Below are 16,258 nucleotides of genomic sequence, written 5' to 3'. Positions count from 1 at the left end.
AGGCTGCTATATACACCACCACGCCGGGGCTGGGGGGGCTGAGGATCAGCAGAAGGCTGTTTCTCAGAGTCCTGGAGGCTGGAAGTTCAAGGTGAGGGCCAGGCTGGTTTCCTTGTTCCCAGGTCTCACCGCATCCTTACCCGGCAGAGGGACCGCAAGCTCTTGGCCCCTTGTCTAAGAACACTGGCCCCATTCCTGAGGCTCTGTTCTGGTGGCCTAATCACCTCCCAACCCACCCCTACACACACACACACACACACACACACACACACACACACACACACACACACACACACACACACACACACCCCTGTGGGAACATAGCCCTGGGTTACAATATCAACGTACAAATTTGGGGGTGACCACAACAAAAAAAAGCAGGCGTAATACACACTGGGTGCCATGCAGGTGTGCATGCTGACCCACACACCACTGTCCCCACACGCCCAGTGTCCCCACACTCCAGCCCTTGCCCACATGGCCCCGCCTGCCCCCGCCTGTGCTACAGAGGCAAACATGCCACAGGACAAGGCAGACACCTCTGACAGAGGGTAAGCACCCCCAAATAGTCCCCTTCCCAGAGTCCAGCCCGGGGCCATCAAGGCTCACACCCAAGCCGGTACCATCTGGGGCGGGAGCAGGAAGTCTGCAGCCTGGTCCTCCCACCTCACCTGCAGGGAGCACCTGAGCCCCACCACTCCCGAGGCCCACTTGGTGTGCTGTGGGGCGGGGAGGCGGGCGGGGGGGGGGGGGGAGAGCTCAGCTCCATTCTGGAGCTCCCAGGACTCAGGAGTTTGTTCCCCTGCTTCTGTGCACAGCCAGGGCAGGGGCGGAGGAGAGCACGGACAGCCACGGCCTCTGCTCTTCCTGCATGAGTGCAACCAGCACGTCTCCATCCAGAGAACAACGGGGAAACAACCGCCGCAGCTCCTCCAGACCCTGGGGCCCCTGACCTGGCCCTCACCCTCCAGAGCCCACCTGGCTCACCTGACTGGGGTGTCCAACCGCCCCCAGACAGCCCGAGAGGCCCGCCCACTGACCTTGGTCAGGGGCAGATCTGAGGCCCAGCCAGTCCCTGCCATCTCCAAGGAAATCAGAAGCCAGCTCTCCCGAGGGGAAGGGGCCAGGCAATGCCCGGCCCAGCCAGGTTCCTTCCAAAGCCCCTCTGGATTTCTGGGGCCAGGTCTTGGGTTTTGTGTCCTCTGTCACGGAGGAGGGGTGGGAAGGGGAGCTTCACCTGCCCAGAGTCAGTCTAGGGGCTGCTCAGGCCAGAGCCTGTGCCCGCCTCTGCTCCCCGCTCCCCTCCACCCACCCCGCTGCCCTCGGGGCCAGCCCTGCGGTCCAGCCCAGTCAGATGCTCCCCGTGGGCCGTTGCTTGTGCTGCCAGAGCCGGCTGTGCGGATTCCGGGGAAACAATCACCTCTATGTGGCTCAGGCCCGGCTGGTTCGGCCACTTTTCAGGAGATGGCCGAACCTGTAGGACGGCTTTGGGCAGCCCCTGCCTCCTTTCCACTCCTGCCTGGGAGAATGGGAAACCCGTCCAGCGGGTTTGGCCAAACATCCCGCCTTGCTGCCTCACAAGTTCACACAGTGCTCACTCCTATCTCTCCTGGGTGGGGAGCTCGGACCCAGGCCCCGGAGTCCAGGCGGGTCGAGGGCCCGGTGAGTACCCACAGACTCCCGGCAGAGTTGCTGAAGAAGGGGCGAGGGGTCACTTTGGGGACGGGAGTGCTCAGCTCCTGGCTCTGTCAGGGAGGTGGGAGGCTGGAGGCGGAAGGCTGGAGGTAGGAGGCTGGAGGTAGAAGGCAGGGGAGGGCTGGCCACCTACCCGCTGCGTGGCATGAGAGACTCATTGCCACCTGTTCTGCAATTCCTGGTCCCAGGGACAAGCAAAGGAGGCAGGCTCAGTGGGCTTCCTGGGCAGGGGCCTGGCCACAGAGCCACAAGGCCTGGCCTGGTACGGTGGCCTCTGGAAGTTTCCACAGTCCACTGAAGGGCTCTGAGACGCAGGAATGAGCTGGTGGCCACACAGGCTATCCTGACCTCCCCCAGCCCAGCTCCTTGTGGAGCAGGGTTTGGAGGGTGCAGCGCACCAGGCCGGGGCACTGGGTTGATATGACAGGCGGTACCGAGGCGGCCTGCTCGGCCCCTGCCCCAGGCCGGAGGCTCCTGGAGGAGTCGGGTTGCAGGGCCTTGTTACTTGAGCAGCAGCGCAGCCTCATTCCTCCGCGCATGTGTGCACATGCACGCAGGGTGTGCACGCGGATGGAATCCCCAAGCATGTGCTTGAGCTCAGGTGTGTACACAGCCCATGCAGAGCCGCACCGTGCTGGGCACACACGAGGGGCACCACAAACGTGTAATGAGCTCTGACCATGTACCCGGCGCTGGGCGGCCCAGGCAGAAGGATGGGGAGTCACTGCGGTGGAGCTGGCCAGGCAGTCATTCTGCAGGGAGAGGGACAATCAGGTATCCAGACCCACAGCCTCCGCCTGAGTAGAAGCAGCAGCAGCGTCCCCTCAGCCCCCGCCCAGGGGTGCCTGCTACCAGGGAGGGGCCCAGGAGAAGGGCAGGCAGCCTGGGCAGATATTCTTGGGGCCTTCATTCTGTGCCCTGGAAGGGCAGAACACTGGCTCAGTCCAGCTGAGGGCAGCGCAGGGCAGCACAGGGCAGGGCTCAGGTCTGGCTGCTGCCCAGAGGGCCAGATTCAGTCTAACCCTGGGGGCTGCACACAGACCCCAGCACTGAGGGCCAGATGGTCCCCAACCCCGCCGTGGAGCCTTATCTGTGCAAGGACAGTGTGACCCTCCGTGGACCACCCACCGAGATCGTCCTCACTGCAGGGTCTGTGTCAGCCTTGAGGGGGTCCCAGGCTCTGACCTGGATTTGGGGGTCCCCCTGGAAAAGGCCTTCTGGCCCTGTCACTTGAGCTTCTCTGGAGAGGAGGGACCCCCTCCCACCGGCGGGACTGTCAGCCGCCAGGGGGCTGTGGTGAGGGGCACTCACGGGTTCAGGGCTCACTCCACACCCAGGCACTGGGCACCTGCCTTAGCCGCAGCATGTGACAGCTGTGGAGCTTCAAAGCAACCTGGCTCAGAGAGGTACTGTAAGTTACCCAAGGCTGCACAGAGGATAAGGGCTAGAAGGCTAACCCACTATCCAAGCTGATGTCCAGCTAGCTGAGGGGTGCCCCTCCCTCTGGGACACAGTGAACCTGGCCTCTGAGAGGCTACTTGCGGGGGGGGGCAGTAAAGGAAGGTAGGGGGCTGGAAAGCAGGTGAGGTCTAGGGGTGTCCTGAGGGCCGGGCACAGGGAGACGGGCAGGATCTGCAGAATGGGTCCTTCTTAGAGAGTGGAGGCCGTTCCGCCAGCTTCCATTCAGGGTGGAGCGCTCCCCTAGCCGGTGTGCGCTGTTCAGTCCTGGTAAACAGGGCACAGAGGCACTGGTTCTCAGCAGCGCCCACCGGATCGCAGTGGAACCCTGAGCCTTCTGGGTCTGCCAGCTTTTTTCTTTTTTTTTCGGTCGGTCATGGGGCTTGAACTCTGGGCCTGGGCGCTGTCCCTCAGCTCTTCAGCTCAAGGCTAGCGCTCTACCACTTGAGCCACTGAGCCACTTCTGGTTTTCTGGTGGTTTATTGGAGATAAGAGTCTCATGGCCTTTCCTTCCCGGGCTGGCTTTGAACCGCGATCCTCAGATCTCAGCCTCCTGAGTAGCTAGGATTACAGGCATGAGCCACCGACCCCTGGCTTGCCAGCTTTGACTCTAAGCAAAACCCCACCTCCGGGGCCGTGTCCTCACCACAAAGGAGGGAGAAAACGAGGCCAGAGGCAGCAGGGTCTGAGGAGGCGGCATCTGCCATCCCTCTCTTCCTCGCCAGCCTCCGGACGCCTCTGCTCTTCCCACCTTATCCTGCGGTGCAGTGTCATGCGAGACCTGCCAGCCCGAGCATCCAGGCTTGGGGGACCTCTCCGCCTGCCTCGGGACCCTCACACACCTCCACCCACCCTGCCCTGGGCCACCCTCTCAACGCCCACCTCCTGCTCCTGTGTATAGCTCCCTACAGCTGCCACCCCAGGCCTGGGCAGCTGGAGAGACCCCCACCCTCACCTGCAGAGTTCCTGTATCCCTAGGGACCCCAGCCACCTCTGGCATGGCCTAAAGCCAGACCAGGCCTGCCGGGGAAAGCCAGCTTGCCGGCTGCTGGCGCTGGGCGGGTGGCATGCGCCTGTGTTATAATCAGACGCATTCCACACACAGCAAGCATGAGGCTCACAGCTTCCCCAGGAGCCTACCTCCCTCCTACCCTAAAACTCCTACCCGAAAAGCTAGGGACAGGCCACTGTAGAGGTGGCAGGAGGCCGGGTACACTTGGTTTGGGACCAGCGTGTGTCCGCCACCTGCTTGCTGGGGAACTCGTGTGAAGGGTCGCCTTGGGAATGTCAGGGTGGATGGCTTTGCTCAGGAGCACCGCGGCATGCTTTCCTGGGGCAAGTGCCTTCGGCAGGGTGCCCCGTCCAACTGCGTCCAGCCGCCACACCGCCACACCCAGCACCGAGTGTTTCCTGCTAGCGTTGGGAACTGCAGAAGAAGCCAGGCAGCCTGGGGGGTGGGGGCGCAGAGAGGAGCCCTTGGGTGTGAGGGGACAGGGCTCAGCACAGGGAACCTTGGCCCACCAGACCATGATAGCTCCGTTGGGAACAGTGTCCACCACGTGCAGCCTTGGGTAGGCCTCTCCCAGGCCCCTGCACACCTTGGGAGGCTCCAACACAGGCCTCAGCCCAGCCTACGCAGCCAGGCGCTGGGAGCCGGGCCGAGCTCTGGGCCAGTTGGGGTGGAATGTCCAGTGCTGCCTTTCAGCCCCTTCCCCACCCTGCTCTGCCCAGCTGCCAGGGGCCTGAGCCTCCATCTCACCTTTCAGGCCCCTTGGTAAGGCAAAGCAGCACAGCTGGGCACACAGCCATCAGGAAATACCCCAGGCCCCCAAGTGGGGAGCACACAGCACGCATGGCCCCAGGAACAGAGCTCAGGTCCAGCCTCCACAGTCTCCTGTGTGATCGAGATGGGGACAGGACTTCTCTAAGCCTCAGTTTCCCCATCTGTAGAGAGGCCCCTTGAGATGTGGCCAGGGCAATGTCTGTGTGTGTATGCATGTCCATGTCTGTGTCCTTGTGCACCTGCATGTGTGTGCATGTCCGTGTCTGTATCTTTGCATCTGCATGTGTGTGTGTGCTTTCTCATTGGGCTGAGCATAGCCATTCAGATGGTGTATGGGTTGTTGTGTGCATGGGGTCTGGGCTGCTCTGGGCTCTCCTCAGAGGGGGCCTTGGTGAGCAGAATCCTTCCCTGATGGCAGGCTGACCTTGCTCCCCGAGGCCCTGTCCCCTGGGCAGGCAGATGGGAGGTGGGACACTTCTGGGAGGCCAGGACACAGCTCACCTCCAAAGCCCCCTTGGCCCCTTTACCCTCCCCAGGTTGACCAGCCACCTGACCTCTAGCCACACATCTGCACCTGCACAGCCTCCACCGGCAGCACCAGCACCGGCTGGGCCTGGCCGCCATGCGAACCTGGGGAGCTCACCTGCGGCCCTAGCTGGGCTCTCAGCCCACCTCTGTCCCCTCTCCCCTGCGGCAGTCTGAAGACAAGAGTGGTCGGAGAGGCCTCTGCTGTCCCCACTGGCCTAGCAGGGCGCCAGGGTGCGGGGCCATGGAGAGCTTCATGGAGTCGCTGAACAGGCTGAGGGACGTGCACGAGAAGGAAGTGCTGGGTGAGTGGCAAGCAGCAGAGCTCCGGTCCTGAGGACGGGCATGAGCTCCCAAGGCCAGGGCACGTGGTCCCAGGGGCCAGGGCACGTGGTCCCGGGGGCCAGGGCACGTGGTCCCGGGGGCCAGGGCACGTGGTCCCGGGAGGCCTGGGCACGTGGTCCCGAGGCCAGGGCACGTGGTCCCGGGGGCCAGGGCACGTGGTCCGAGGCCAGGCCAGGGCACGTGGTCCCGAGGCCAGGGCACGTGGTCCTGAGGCCAGGGCATGTGGTCCCGGGAGGCCAGGGCATGTGGTCCCGGGGGCCTGGGCACGTGGTCCCGGGGGCCTGGGCTCGTGGTCCCGGGGGCCTGGGCACGTGGTCCCAGGGGCCTGGGCACGTGGTCCCGGGGGGCCAGGGCATGTGGTCCTGAGGCCAGGGCATGTGGTCCCGGGAGGCCTGGGCACGTGGTCCCGGGAGGCCTGGGCACGTGGTCCCGAGGCCAGGGCACGTGGTCCCGGGGGCCAGGGCATGTGGTCCTGAGGCCAGGGCATGTGGTCCCGGGAGGCCTGGGCACGTGGTCCCGGGAGGCCAGGGCACGTGGTCCCGGGGGCCAGGGCATGTGGTCCTGAGGCCAGGGCATGTGGTCCCGGGAGGCCTGGGCACGTGGTCCCGGGAGGCCAGGGCACGTGGTCCCGGGGCCAGGGCACGTGGTCCCGAGGCCAGGGCATGTGGTCCCGAGGCCAGGGCACGTGGTCCCTGGGGGCCTGGGCACGTGGTCCCGAGGCCAGGGCATGTCATGCGTCACCCTTAATTCTGAGGACCATCTTCCTGGCCCTGTAAGACAAGTCCTGACTCGGGCTGGAGCCGCATCCAGACCCCCTGCCGGCACTGTCGTCCTGCAGGTGTCTTCTGACCAAAGCCTGGAGCGTGGCCTGGTGGGGAGAGGCCCCTCAGGGATCTGAGGCCACCCCCCCCATGCCCAGGCCCCAAGTGTGTCCATGCTGAGTTCAGACTCAGCCTGCACAGGCAGAAACAGACTATCCATCCTGAAGGCCCCTGGCCGGGAGACCAGCCTCTTCTGTTTCAGGGCCTGAGTGCTGTCCTTTCGCTTTTTTGCTCAAGGCTGATGCTCTACCGGTTGAGCCCCAGCTTTACTTCCAGCTTTTGGGTGATGAATTGGTAATAAGAGTCTCACAGACTTTCCTGCCCTGGCTGGCTTTGAACCACTATCCTCAGATCTCAGCCTCCCGAGTGGCTAAGATTACAGATGTCAGCCACCAGCACCAACAAGACCATCTATTTCCCCGGACCTCCAGAACATTCCAGGAACATAGCTGGCATTCTCTTCCCTTCAGGATTGTCATCCCTAAGCCCTGCCCTCCTGTCTACCATTTTCACCCTTCACCACACACACACACACACACACACACACACACACACACACAAAGACACACACAGAGCAGTTCCAGGCCTGCCCCTTGGGAGGCCCCTAGTGCTTACAGCAGCCCCCATTCCATGTCACCCGCTGCTCCTAAGCACTAAGAGGCAGGGATGCCTGGGCCAGAGCAGATCCCAGACAGGTGATGAGAAGGGGGGCTGCCACAGAGGCCTAGAGAGGAGAGGGAGCCAGGTACGCTGGGAGCAGGCAGTGCCGGGAACGTGCAGGGCTTTCCTGGGACTTTGGAGCCAGCACTGACCAGACAGAGGCTGGGCTGCTCCTGGAACAAGGGAGGAGTCGCCTCGGCTGGTTCTGGGCAGGGTTAACGGGAGTCCATGGTCTTGCCTAGAGGACTGTGTGCTCAGGAGCACAGGTGGGGCTGCAGGAGTCTGGGTGCAGAGTGGGCGCGGCAGCAGCTGCTGGCAGAGCGGGAAGCCGCCAGGGCCAGGTGGCCAGAACAGACCTGACCCAGAGGCCAGGGTGGCAAAGTGGGGCGGCTGCCAAGCCGCCTCCCCTTTCCAGATGCCCACCACACTTCTGCGGTCTCCTCGAGCCGAGTGTAGTGCACAGGCCTGTAATCCCAGCACTAAGGGGCTGAAGCATATGGATCGTGAGTTTGAGGCCAAACTGGGCTTCATGGTGAGACTGTGTCGCAAAACAAAACTGCTTCGCATTCTCCGAGCTCCCTCGGTCACTTCCAGCACCGTTCCCCACCCTCGCCAAGCACCCCAAAGCTGGAGCCAACCACGGCAGGGAGCAGTCCACGGCCTGGGGCAGCCACTGACGGGGCAGGGCCTCGGTGGGGGCCCTGAGCAGTGAGCACGGCCAGGAGCCCACCATGGGGTGCAGGGGAGCTGTGTGCCCACCGGGGCAGCAGAGGCCACCGGTGAGGGGCTCGTGGTGAGCTGGACCTGACCCAGGCCCCCCACTCTGCCTTCCAGGCCTGCAGAGCAAGCTTCTGGAGCTGAACTCTGAGCGATGCCGGTGAGTCTGCGCAGCTGGGCCAGAAAGGGATGGGCAGCGAAGGCAGCCACAGCCACCAAGACAGCCCCAAAGCCTCGGGTGCCAGCCCTGCCCCCGTCCCAGACGAAGAAGGGAAAGTGAGGCTGGCATGTGGGTGGGCGGTGAGTACCTTGGACAAGGAGATGTGACGTGCAGGTGATAGAGTAGGGACCTCGGGCCGGCGGGGCTGGGCCCCCAGCAGGGGCTCCACTCCATAACGCCAGCCAGCAGGTGACCAAACGCATGGTGAGGGAGGACATGTGGCCCCATCTGTTCCTAGCTGACAGCGAGTCAGGTGTCCATGTCCCGTCTCCAGGCAGCTGCAGGCTGCATGCACAGTAGCTACAGTGGCACCGAGGTTCAGGGAGCAGCTGCAGGCTGCATGCACAGTAGCTGCAGTGGCACCGAGGTTCAGGGAGCAGCTGGCGTCTGGGCTGCCGGGGGAGGCCTGGCCTCACAAGGCCCCACTTCCAGGCAGATCCCTACAGAGGGAGGCCTCGGTCAGCCAACTCACCTCCACCACGGCTGGTCTCCACAGGGAGGCGCAGAGAGTGGAGGAACTGTTTGCCAAGAACCACCAGCTCAGGGAGCAGCAGAAGGTGCTGAAGGAGAACCTGCGGGCTCTCGAGAACAGGTGAGGGAGGCTGGGAGCCGTTGGCACAAACCAACCCAGGTAGGTTCCTCCAGCGCAGGACCTCTCAGAGCCTTCCAGATTCCTTCCCAAACTCAGCTGAACTCGGGACATGAAGCCCGCAGGGTGGGGTCGGGTCTGAGGGTTCAGGAAACAGTGCTGGGGAGAGGCAGGAGGAGGTCCTACAGTGGGGGCCCCTCAGCAAAGCCCCTCGCCTCCCCCACCCAGGCTGAGGGCTGGCCTGTGCGACCGGTGCAAAGTCACCCAGGAGCTGGCCAGGAAGAAGCAACTGGAGCTGGAGAGCGCACACCTGCAGAGCCTGCAGCACCTCTGCGTCCTCAGTGAGTCCCTGCAGCAGCCCGGGCCTCCGTCCGTCCTCACTCAGAGGGCCTCTGTCCCCAGCAGCCTCCGTCCTCAGCTCAGCGGGCCTCCGCCCCCAGAGGGCCTCCGTCCCCAGCAGGTCCCCACCCTGCAGGCCTGGCCCACCCAGCCTGACATGGAGCCATCGGAAATGGGGAAGGCGCCCGGCCCCACACTGTGGGGAGCCCCCTGCCCACCCCCACACGCTCCCCTCCCTGACTGCATGGGTAATTTCTGTCCTTTGCAGCCAACGAAATGAATGGGTTGAAGGAGGAGAACAAAATGTTGAAGGAGGAGGTGAAGCGACTTCGGGGCCTGGAGTGAGTGAGAGGGCCGGGCCCAGAAACAACCCCCACAGAGCCTGCATGACTCCCCCCAGATTCTGTACAACATCCCCAGAGCCTGCACAACCCCCAAACCTTCATGACCCCCCGACTGCACGACCCCCCAGAGCTTGCACAACCCTCCACCCCCAGAGCCTGCACGACCCCCCAGCCTGCATGACCCCCCCAGCCTGCACGAACCCCAGCCTGCATGACCCCCCAGCCTGCACGACCCCCCCACCTCCAGAGCCTGCACAACCCCCCAACCTGCATAATCCCCCACCTCCAGAGCCTGCACGACCCCCCAGCCTGCACGACCCTCTATCCTGCACAACCCCCCAACCTGCATAACCCCCCACCCCCAGAGCCTGCACGATCCCCCAGCCTGCACGACCCCCAGCCTGCACAACCCCCAACCTGCATAACCCCCCCACCTCCAGAGCCTGCATGACCCCCCAGCCTGCACGACCCTCCATCCTGCACGATCCCCCAGAGCCTGCACGACCCCCCACCCCCAGAGTCTGCACGAACCCCCAGCCTGCACGATCCCCCACCCCCCAGCCTGCACAACCCCCCAGCCTGCATGACGCCCCAGCCTGCACGATCCCCCCCCAGCCTGCATGATCCCCCACCCCCCCAGCCTGCACAACCCCCCAGCCTGCACGATCCCCTATCCCCCCCAGCCTGCATGATCCCCCACCCCCCATCCTGCACAACCCCCCAGCCTGCATGACGCCCCAGCCTGCACGATCCCCCACCCCCAGAGTCTGCACGAACCCCCAGCCTGCATGATCCCCCACCCCCCCAGCCTGCACAACCCCCCAGCCTGCATGGCCCCATCCTGCACGATCCCCCACCCCCCCAGCCTGCACAACCCCCCACCCCCAGAGCCTGCACGCACCTCCAGGAGCTGCGGGGAGGGGAGGCAGGCTCGCTGTGGGGAGGGCTGTGTCTTCCTTCTGGGATCTGGGTCCTTGAAGAGGCCCTGTGGCTCCCTGGCCCTCCGGGGCTGGTGGCCTGCCTTTTCTCACCTTGGACCCCTTTGCCTCCCCTCCAGAGACAGAGCAGTGCCCGTGGCCAGGGAGGGCACCCCAGGCCCCCCATCCCCACTGCTGCTCCCCTCCCCTGGCAGCTGGAAGACGGTCCCTCAGGAGACACCGGCAGGTTCCGGGGAGGACCATGCGGGCCCAGGTCCATGGGGAGAAGTCCTGTGGAGTGGGGGAGAGGCCAGGGGCTGGACACCCATGGGCGCTGCCCGCTCTGGCCTGGGCTGAGCCGCCCGCTCTGCACACCTCCCTAGCCCACATCCCGCTTCTCCTCCCACAGAAAAGCCAACGGGCCATAGGACGTCGCCAGGGACTAAAATCTCCCCAGGCACCAACCTGCCTGAGCCGCGCACCCCAGACATGGTGAGGGCAGGGGTCCCTGACCCGCCACTCCTGGGGGACAGGCAGACATGGTGAGGGCAGGGGTCCCTGACCCGCCACTCCTGGGGGACAGGCAGACATGGTGAGGGCAGGGTCCCTGACCCGCCACTCCTGGGGGACAGGCAGACATGGTGAGGGCAGGGTCCCTGACCCGCCACTCCTGGGCGACAGGCAGGGCTCTCTGTGCACCACGCCTGCATGGCAACCTCACACCACACAGGCCTATGCCCTGCCAGCTGGGGACACTGGGCTGCACTGGCCACAGGAGCAGGCCAGGCTGGCGGGGGAGGGGGGACCCCAAGCCAGGTCGCCCTGCCAGGCTGACCTCTTGCCCCCCACAGAGCCCCCAGCGCATATCCAACCAGCTGCATGCCACCGTCGCCGTGGTACGGCCTGGGTCCCGGGCCTGCCCTGCTGACTGCGGCCCCTCCGGTGGGACACCCCCACCCACGACCACCAGGAGCAGCCCAGCCAGCCCAGTATATGAGCACAGCGCCCCCCTGGACAGGTGAGGCCCCACCCCCACCGTCCCAGATCCCGGGCCACCTTCTGGCAGCAGACTAGCAGCCCAGGAACCCAGCATGGCCCCTCAGGGCCCTGCCTTCCTCCAGCTTGGCTTTCCCAGATGTCCCACCTGGTACCGCGTTCTCACGTGGACACCTGCGTGGCCAGGCGGGGGGGGGCATGTCCAGGAAGCATGCTCAGAGAGACCCCCGCCATGCCTGTCTCGTGGTCTGAGTTAGTGAGCGGGGCTGAGGAGGGAGGACTGTACACAGGACTGGCGGCTGATGATCCTGCTAGGATGATAGAACCATGGGCAGCTTGCTTCCGCCCACTGGCCTCAGTTTCCTCCCCTTTGAAATGGCGTGCTTTCTGTCTCTCCTCTGGGGGCTTGCTCACTTCCAGTCACTGCTGACCACGAGCCACAGTCCTGGGCTTTTCCTCCCTCCCAGCTTTCTGCGAGCCTCCCGGTCCTCGGCCGAGGCCTTCGAGTCCCTGAAGCGCTCCCTCCAGGCCGACCGCCGCTGCCTCCTGAACCGCCAGCTGTCCCTGCGCCTGCGCAGCCCCCACGGGAGCCCCCTGGCTGCCCCCAGGGCTCCCCACAGCCCTCAACTCCAAGGCCTGAAGGCTCAGGACACAGAGGCCTGGGAGGAGCCCACGGGCCTGCTGGGCCTGCCCAGCGCCTTGGTGGGCATGCAGGACCCACGGCTGGAGGGGGCCCTGCACCTGCTTCTGGCCCAGCAGCAGCTGTGGGCTCGGGCACGGGCGAGCAGGCTGCGGGACTCACCCACACCCGGAGAGGAGCCCGCGTCCCCGCCAGCCGGCTCCCACTGGGAAAGCCCCGGGGGCCAGGTGCTCCGGGCAGGCGTCGGGACAGCGGTCCCTCCGGGCGGGTGGCACTCTTCCCCTACGGGTCCCAGCGGCCTCCAGAGGAAAGAGGACAGCGCCACTCAGGACTGCGCCTCAGACAAACCCCTGGACCTCTCAGACCCGGCCCGCGGCCGCGACTCCAGACCCATCGGCCAACACAGACCACTCAGCCCTGCAGCTGCCCCTGCGCAGAGCCCGGAGCCCCTCGAAGGAGCAGTGCCTGCCCTGTGCACACCCCTGACTCCCGGTCCCCAGGCACGCAGCAATGGCAACAAGGGTACCAGAGTGACAGAGCGTGAAGAACTCTCCATTCCCACGGTAAGGGGCTGGCACGGGCTGTGGGCTCTGCTCCTGCTCTCAGCCTCCGTGGGCCCCAGCTGCACGCTGGCCTCCGGCCTCCACCCCGGGCAGTCAGTGCCAGGCAGCACTGAGTGCCCCGCCACCACTGGGAAGGCCAGTGGCTCAGCATCATCCAGGCTACTCCGGAGGCTGAGAGCTGAGGATCTCAGCGCAAAGCTTTCCCAGGCAAGGCTAGCCCACCAGACTCTATCTCCACTTACCCACCACAAAGCTGGAAGTGGAGCCAGCCCGGTCAGCAAAGTCTGTAAGACTCATATCTCCAATACACTACTCTGAAAAGAAACCGGAAATAGTGTTGTAGCCGGAAGTGGTAGAGCTCTAGTCTTGAGAAAAAAAAAACAACTCAAGGACAGTGCCCAGGCCCTGAGCTCAAGACCCAGTACTGGAACCTCCCCGCCCCCAAAAAAGGGGGGATAGGGCTGACCTTCCAGCTACAGCCCCAGATAGGGCCCCAGGCTGCATCCAGGGCTGAGAAGTAGAAAATGACCCCCAAAGAACTCAAGCCACTTACTTGCCTCCCCCAGGAAGCCTCACCCCCTTGTCCAGGGTCCCCCCACAGACAGCCGAGTCCTGGTGGGATGGAAGGTGAGGCTGGAGGAAGACTGAAGCGGGGGCCCTGCCCGCAGAGGATGGATGGTGACCGCTCCCCAGGTGAGGTGAAGCCCTGGGAGGGGGGCCTCCGTGGGTGGAGGAGCCGTGGCCAGCCACTCCCCCAACTGGCCATGCCCTGCTCCCAGGGCTGGTGCCTCCCACGTGGGAACTAACCAACCACCCCCAGCACAGAGAGAGCCATTCCCGGTGCCGTCCCTGCGGTGATAGTGCAGGCTAGGCCTCGGTTTGCACCCAGCCGGCCTCTAACCAGCAGGAACCCTAGCACAGGCGACCTAGCCCCTCCGTGTCCTCCTGCCCTGGCCACCGGCCCAGCTGCCCCCACCCCCGCATCTTGTAGAGCCCAGCAAGGCTAGCGTGCAGAGGCCAGAATCGGATGCACTGGACGAGCCTGCCGCCTCACACAGCGAGGTGAGTCCCGCCCTTCTCCCAGGCCGGCCCTGGCGCTGCGGCCCGGGGGGGGGGGTATGTGCTCCCTGACCTGAGCGCGTCCCCTCTGCCCAGGCGGACGCAAGCTGTGAGGCGGGCACCGAGCTGAGCCTGCCCGTGAAGGGCCCTCCGCAGGATCTACAACAGAAGAGGAAGTGGGACCTGGACCTGGGGGACACAGGTACGCCTGCCCAGGGCAGGTGGGGCCTCAGCCCTCTGTTCCCACGCCCTCTCCCTGGGGCCAGGGCTGCCCTCCATGGGCCGGGCCACCTGGCCTGCGCTCTGGAGTGCTTAACCTGCTTCCTCTCCTGGGAGAGGGCAGACACGGGAGCTCTGGCTTTCAGCGGGCTGGGATGAAGGCCTGCTAGGGCGGAGGCCCAGAGAGGGGGCTGGGGCTACCATCACCACTGCCCCGGGAGTGAGGGTCACCAGCCAGCTTCCCTCAGGATGACCTCATAAGCCCTCTGTCACCTTCCAGCGGGAGCGCCCACGGGTGACCCCACCCACACTGGCTGGGTCCCACCCGGAAACCGGGCTGGTTGCACTTGCCCAGGGTGGTGCCTGGGGCTCAGCTCCTCCCCATAAAGCTGCTGGGGCAAGCCCTGGTCCCAGGATGTCAGGCCAAACCTCCTCTTCCTGCTCTGCTCACAACTGCAGAGGCTTTGCACACCTAAGCTAACCATCAGGCAGCCCTGGTGTTTGTGCAACCAGGACTCCAACTCCTCAGGCCGGGCTGGGCCACCACCATGCACCATTGTTGCCCTGAAGGTGGCTAGGCCTGTGTGTGCTCCAAGCCGAGGCCAGCACATCTGTGTCCTTTCCAGGCTCTTCCATGCACACCCGTGCAGGACCTGTCCTGTATGCTCTCCCGGCTTTTCTGTGCACATGAGTGTGGAACTTGTCCTGTGTCCGTTCCAGACTCTTCATGCACACATGTGTGGAACCTGTCCTGGGTCTTTTCCCGGCTCCACCACGTGTGTGCAACCTGTCATGGGTAGGGTGTTGTCCACCTCCACCCTGAGCAGCACCAGCCGCCCACCCCCAGCCCACCCTCCTGGCCTGGTCAGGGTAGGACTCCCTCAGGCAGCAGCCACTCAGCAGGCAGCACTTGCCTAGCTGGGCACCACTCAAACCTGGCACTGGCCAAATACCCTCTTGTGCTGAGCAGAGTGAGAAGGACGAGGTCAGCAGTGCTTGGGCCTCCAGCCCTGCCCAGCAGGTAGATCATCCCTGCTTCACGGGCGGAAGAGGTCAGCTTGCAAAGTCACGGGGCCAGTGAGGGACCCTGGTTCTCCAGGCCATCCCAGGCCCTCTGCGGGGCAGCGAGGGAGTCAGAGGCCCTGTCTTAGCATCTGAGAGGAGCCACGCTTGTGCAAATTCTCACAGTCCTCTATCCCCTAACCCCCCGGCGCTTGCTGCTGCCGGGAGCAACGGTAACTGGCCACGTTCACCGAGGCGGGCTCCCCTGAGCTAAGGTCGCCGGCTCTGTCTGAGAGCCAGTCTCCTCTAAGGAGGACACACAAGGCCACAACCTCACCTCTGCCTGATGTCCGTCCACTTTCCACAGCTTCCAAGGAGCCATCCCGAGGGAAGAAACCCAGGGTGCCCCTGACAGCAGCGGAGGAATCTGAGAGTGGGCCGAGCCCTGAGGACCGCAGCCCTTCCCCTGGGAGCAGCGGCTGGGAGAGCTAGCCAGGCTGCGCCATCACTGCGGCTCCTCCACCGCACGGGTCAAGTCACTTAACCAGCACGGCTGTGGCCTGGGTCCAAGTGTGGCTGGCATGGCCAAGACAGCCCTGCCTGGCCCCACACCTGCTCCTCGGGAGGGGCATACCTGGGGAGCAGAGGGCAGGGCTGCTCGGGCCCTGTGCAGACCCACCTCGCTGCCCGTGGGGGCAGTGCCCCCAACTGTAAAGGCTGTGAATCCTGCCCGACCTCGGGACCAGGCAGGGAGCTCTGAACAGTGGTCTCGGGCGCCCCCTCATGGAATCCAGGAAAACAAATGTGAGGCTGAGGGAAGGCCTTGCGGGCTGCGTACTCCTATTCAGGATCAGAGGCTTCAGCAATAAACCTGTGACATCTGATACCTCATCAAAGTCTACTTCATATGGAAGCAGTCACCCACCCCCAGCACCGGTGGCTCACGCCTGTAATCCAGCTACTCGGAAGACTGAGTATCCTCAGCATAGAGACTCAAAGCCAGCCCAGGCAGGAAAGTCCATGAGACTCTCCTATTAACCCGCAAAAAAGCTGGAAGGGAGCTGTGGATAAAGTGGTAGGGCAATAGCTTTGAGCAAAAAAGCTCAGGGCCAGCATCCAAGCCCTGAGTCCAAGTCCCAGGACTGACACCAAGAATAAATAAATAATCTGTCCTCCTAAGTTTCCATCAAAATGGCAGTTGAAGAAAACAACAAAAGCTAGCAGGGGGGCTCATATATTAAAAACAGCACTACCTTACGACCCTACCATCCCTGGGCACAGACCCAAAGCAGTCACCAATATGCAAGGCATTTGCAAACCCTTGTTTACTGCAGCATTGTTCATTACAGCCTAACCATAAGAGTCA

General features: G+C 64.2%; 1 protein-coding gene across 1 annotated transcript; it reads left to right on the top strand.

The window, feature by feature from the left end:
• The first annotated feature begins 1,575 nt into the window (after positions 1-1,575).
• Positions 1,576-16,082, top strand: LOC138841541 (RBBP8 N-terminal-like protein). The gene is made up of 14 exons (XM_070042249.1): positions 1,576-1,662; positions 5,473-5,766; positions 8,122-8,164; positions 8,721-8,816; positions 9,042-9,154; positions 9,421-9,493; positions 10,554-10,687; positions 10,823-10,905; positions 11,265-11,431; positions 11,877-12,612; positions 13,179-13,305; positions 13,604-13,674; positions 13,768-13,873; positions 15,260-16,082. Exons 2-14 carry the CDS (start codon positions 5,706-5,708, stop codon positions 15,382-15,384), a joined length of 1,935 nt encoding a protein of 644 aa, XP_069898350.1. The 5' UTR covers positions 1,576-1,662; positions 5,473-5,705; the 3' UTR covers positions 15,385-16,082.
• The last annotated feature ends 176 nt before the right edge of the window (positions 16,083-16,258 follow it).

Source organism: Dipodomys merriami, unplaced genomic scaffold, assembly GCF_024711535.1.
Source record: "Dipodomys merriami isolate MVZ:Mamm:240054 unplaced genomic scaffold, mDipMer1.0.p SCAF_322, whole genome shotgun sequence".
NCBI classification, from domain to species: Eukaryota; Metazoa; Chordata; class Mammalia; order Rodentia; family Heteromyidae; genus Dipodomys; species Dipodomys merriami.
Note: the sequence above shows the minus strand (reverse complement) of the source record. Positions and strands in the feature narration are given on the sequence as shown.

Bases quoted from the DNA above. Each gene is read 5' to 3' on its own strand.
- LOC138841541 (XM_070042249.1), top strand. From the start codon at position 5,706: ATGGAGAGCTTCATGGAGTCGCTGAACAGGCTGAGGGACGTGCACGAG. The intron at 10,906-11,264 runs GTGAGGGCAGGG...TGCCCCCCACAG, and splicing joins AGCCGCGCACCCCAGACATG to AGCCCCCAGCGCATATCCAA. The intron at 13,874-15,259 runs GTACGCCTGCCC...CACTTTCCACAG, and splicing joins CCTGGACCTGGGGGACACAG to CTTCCAAGGAGCCATCCCGA.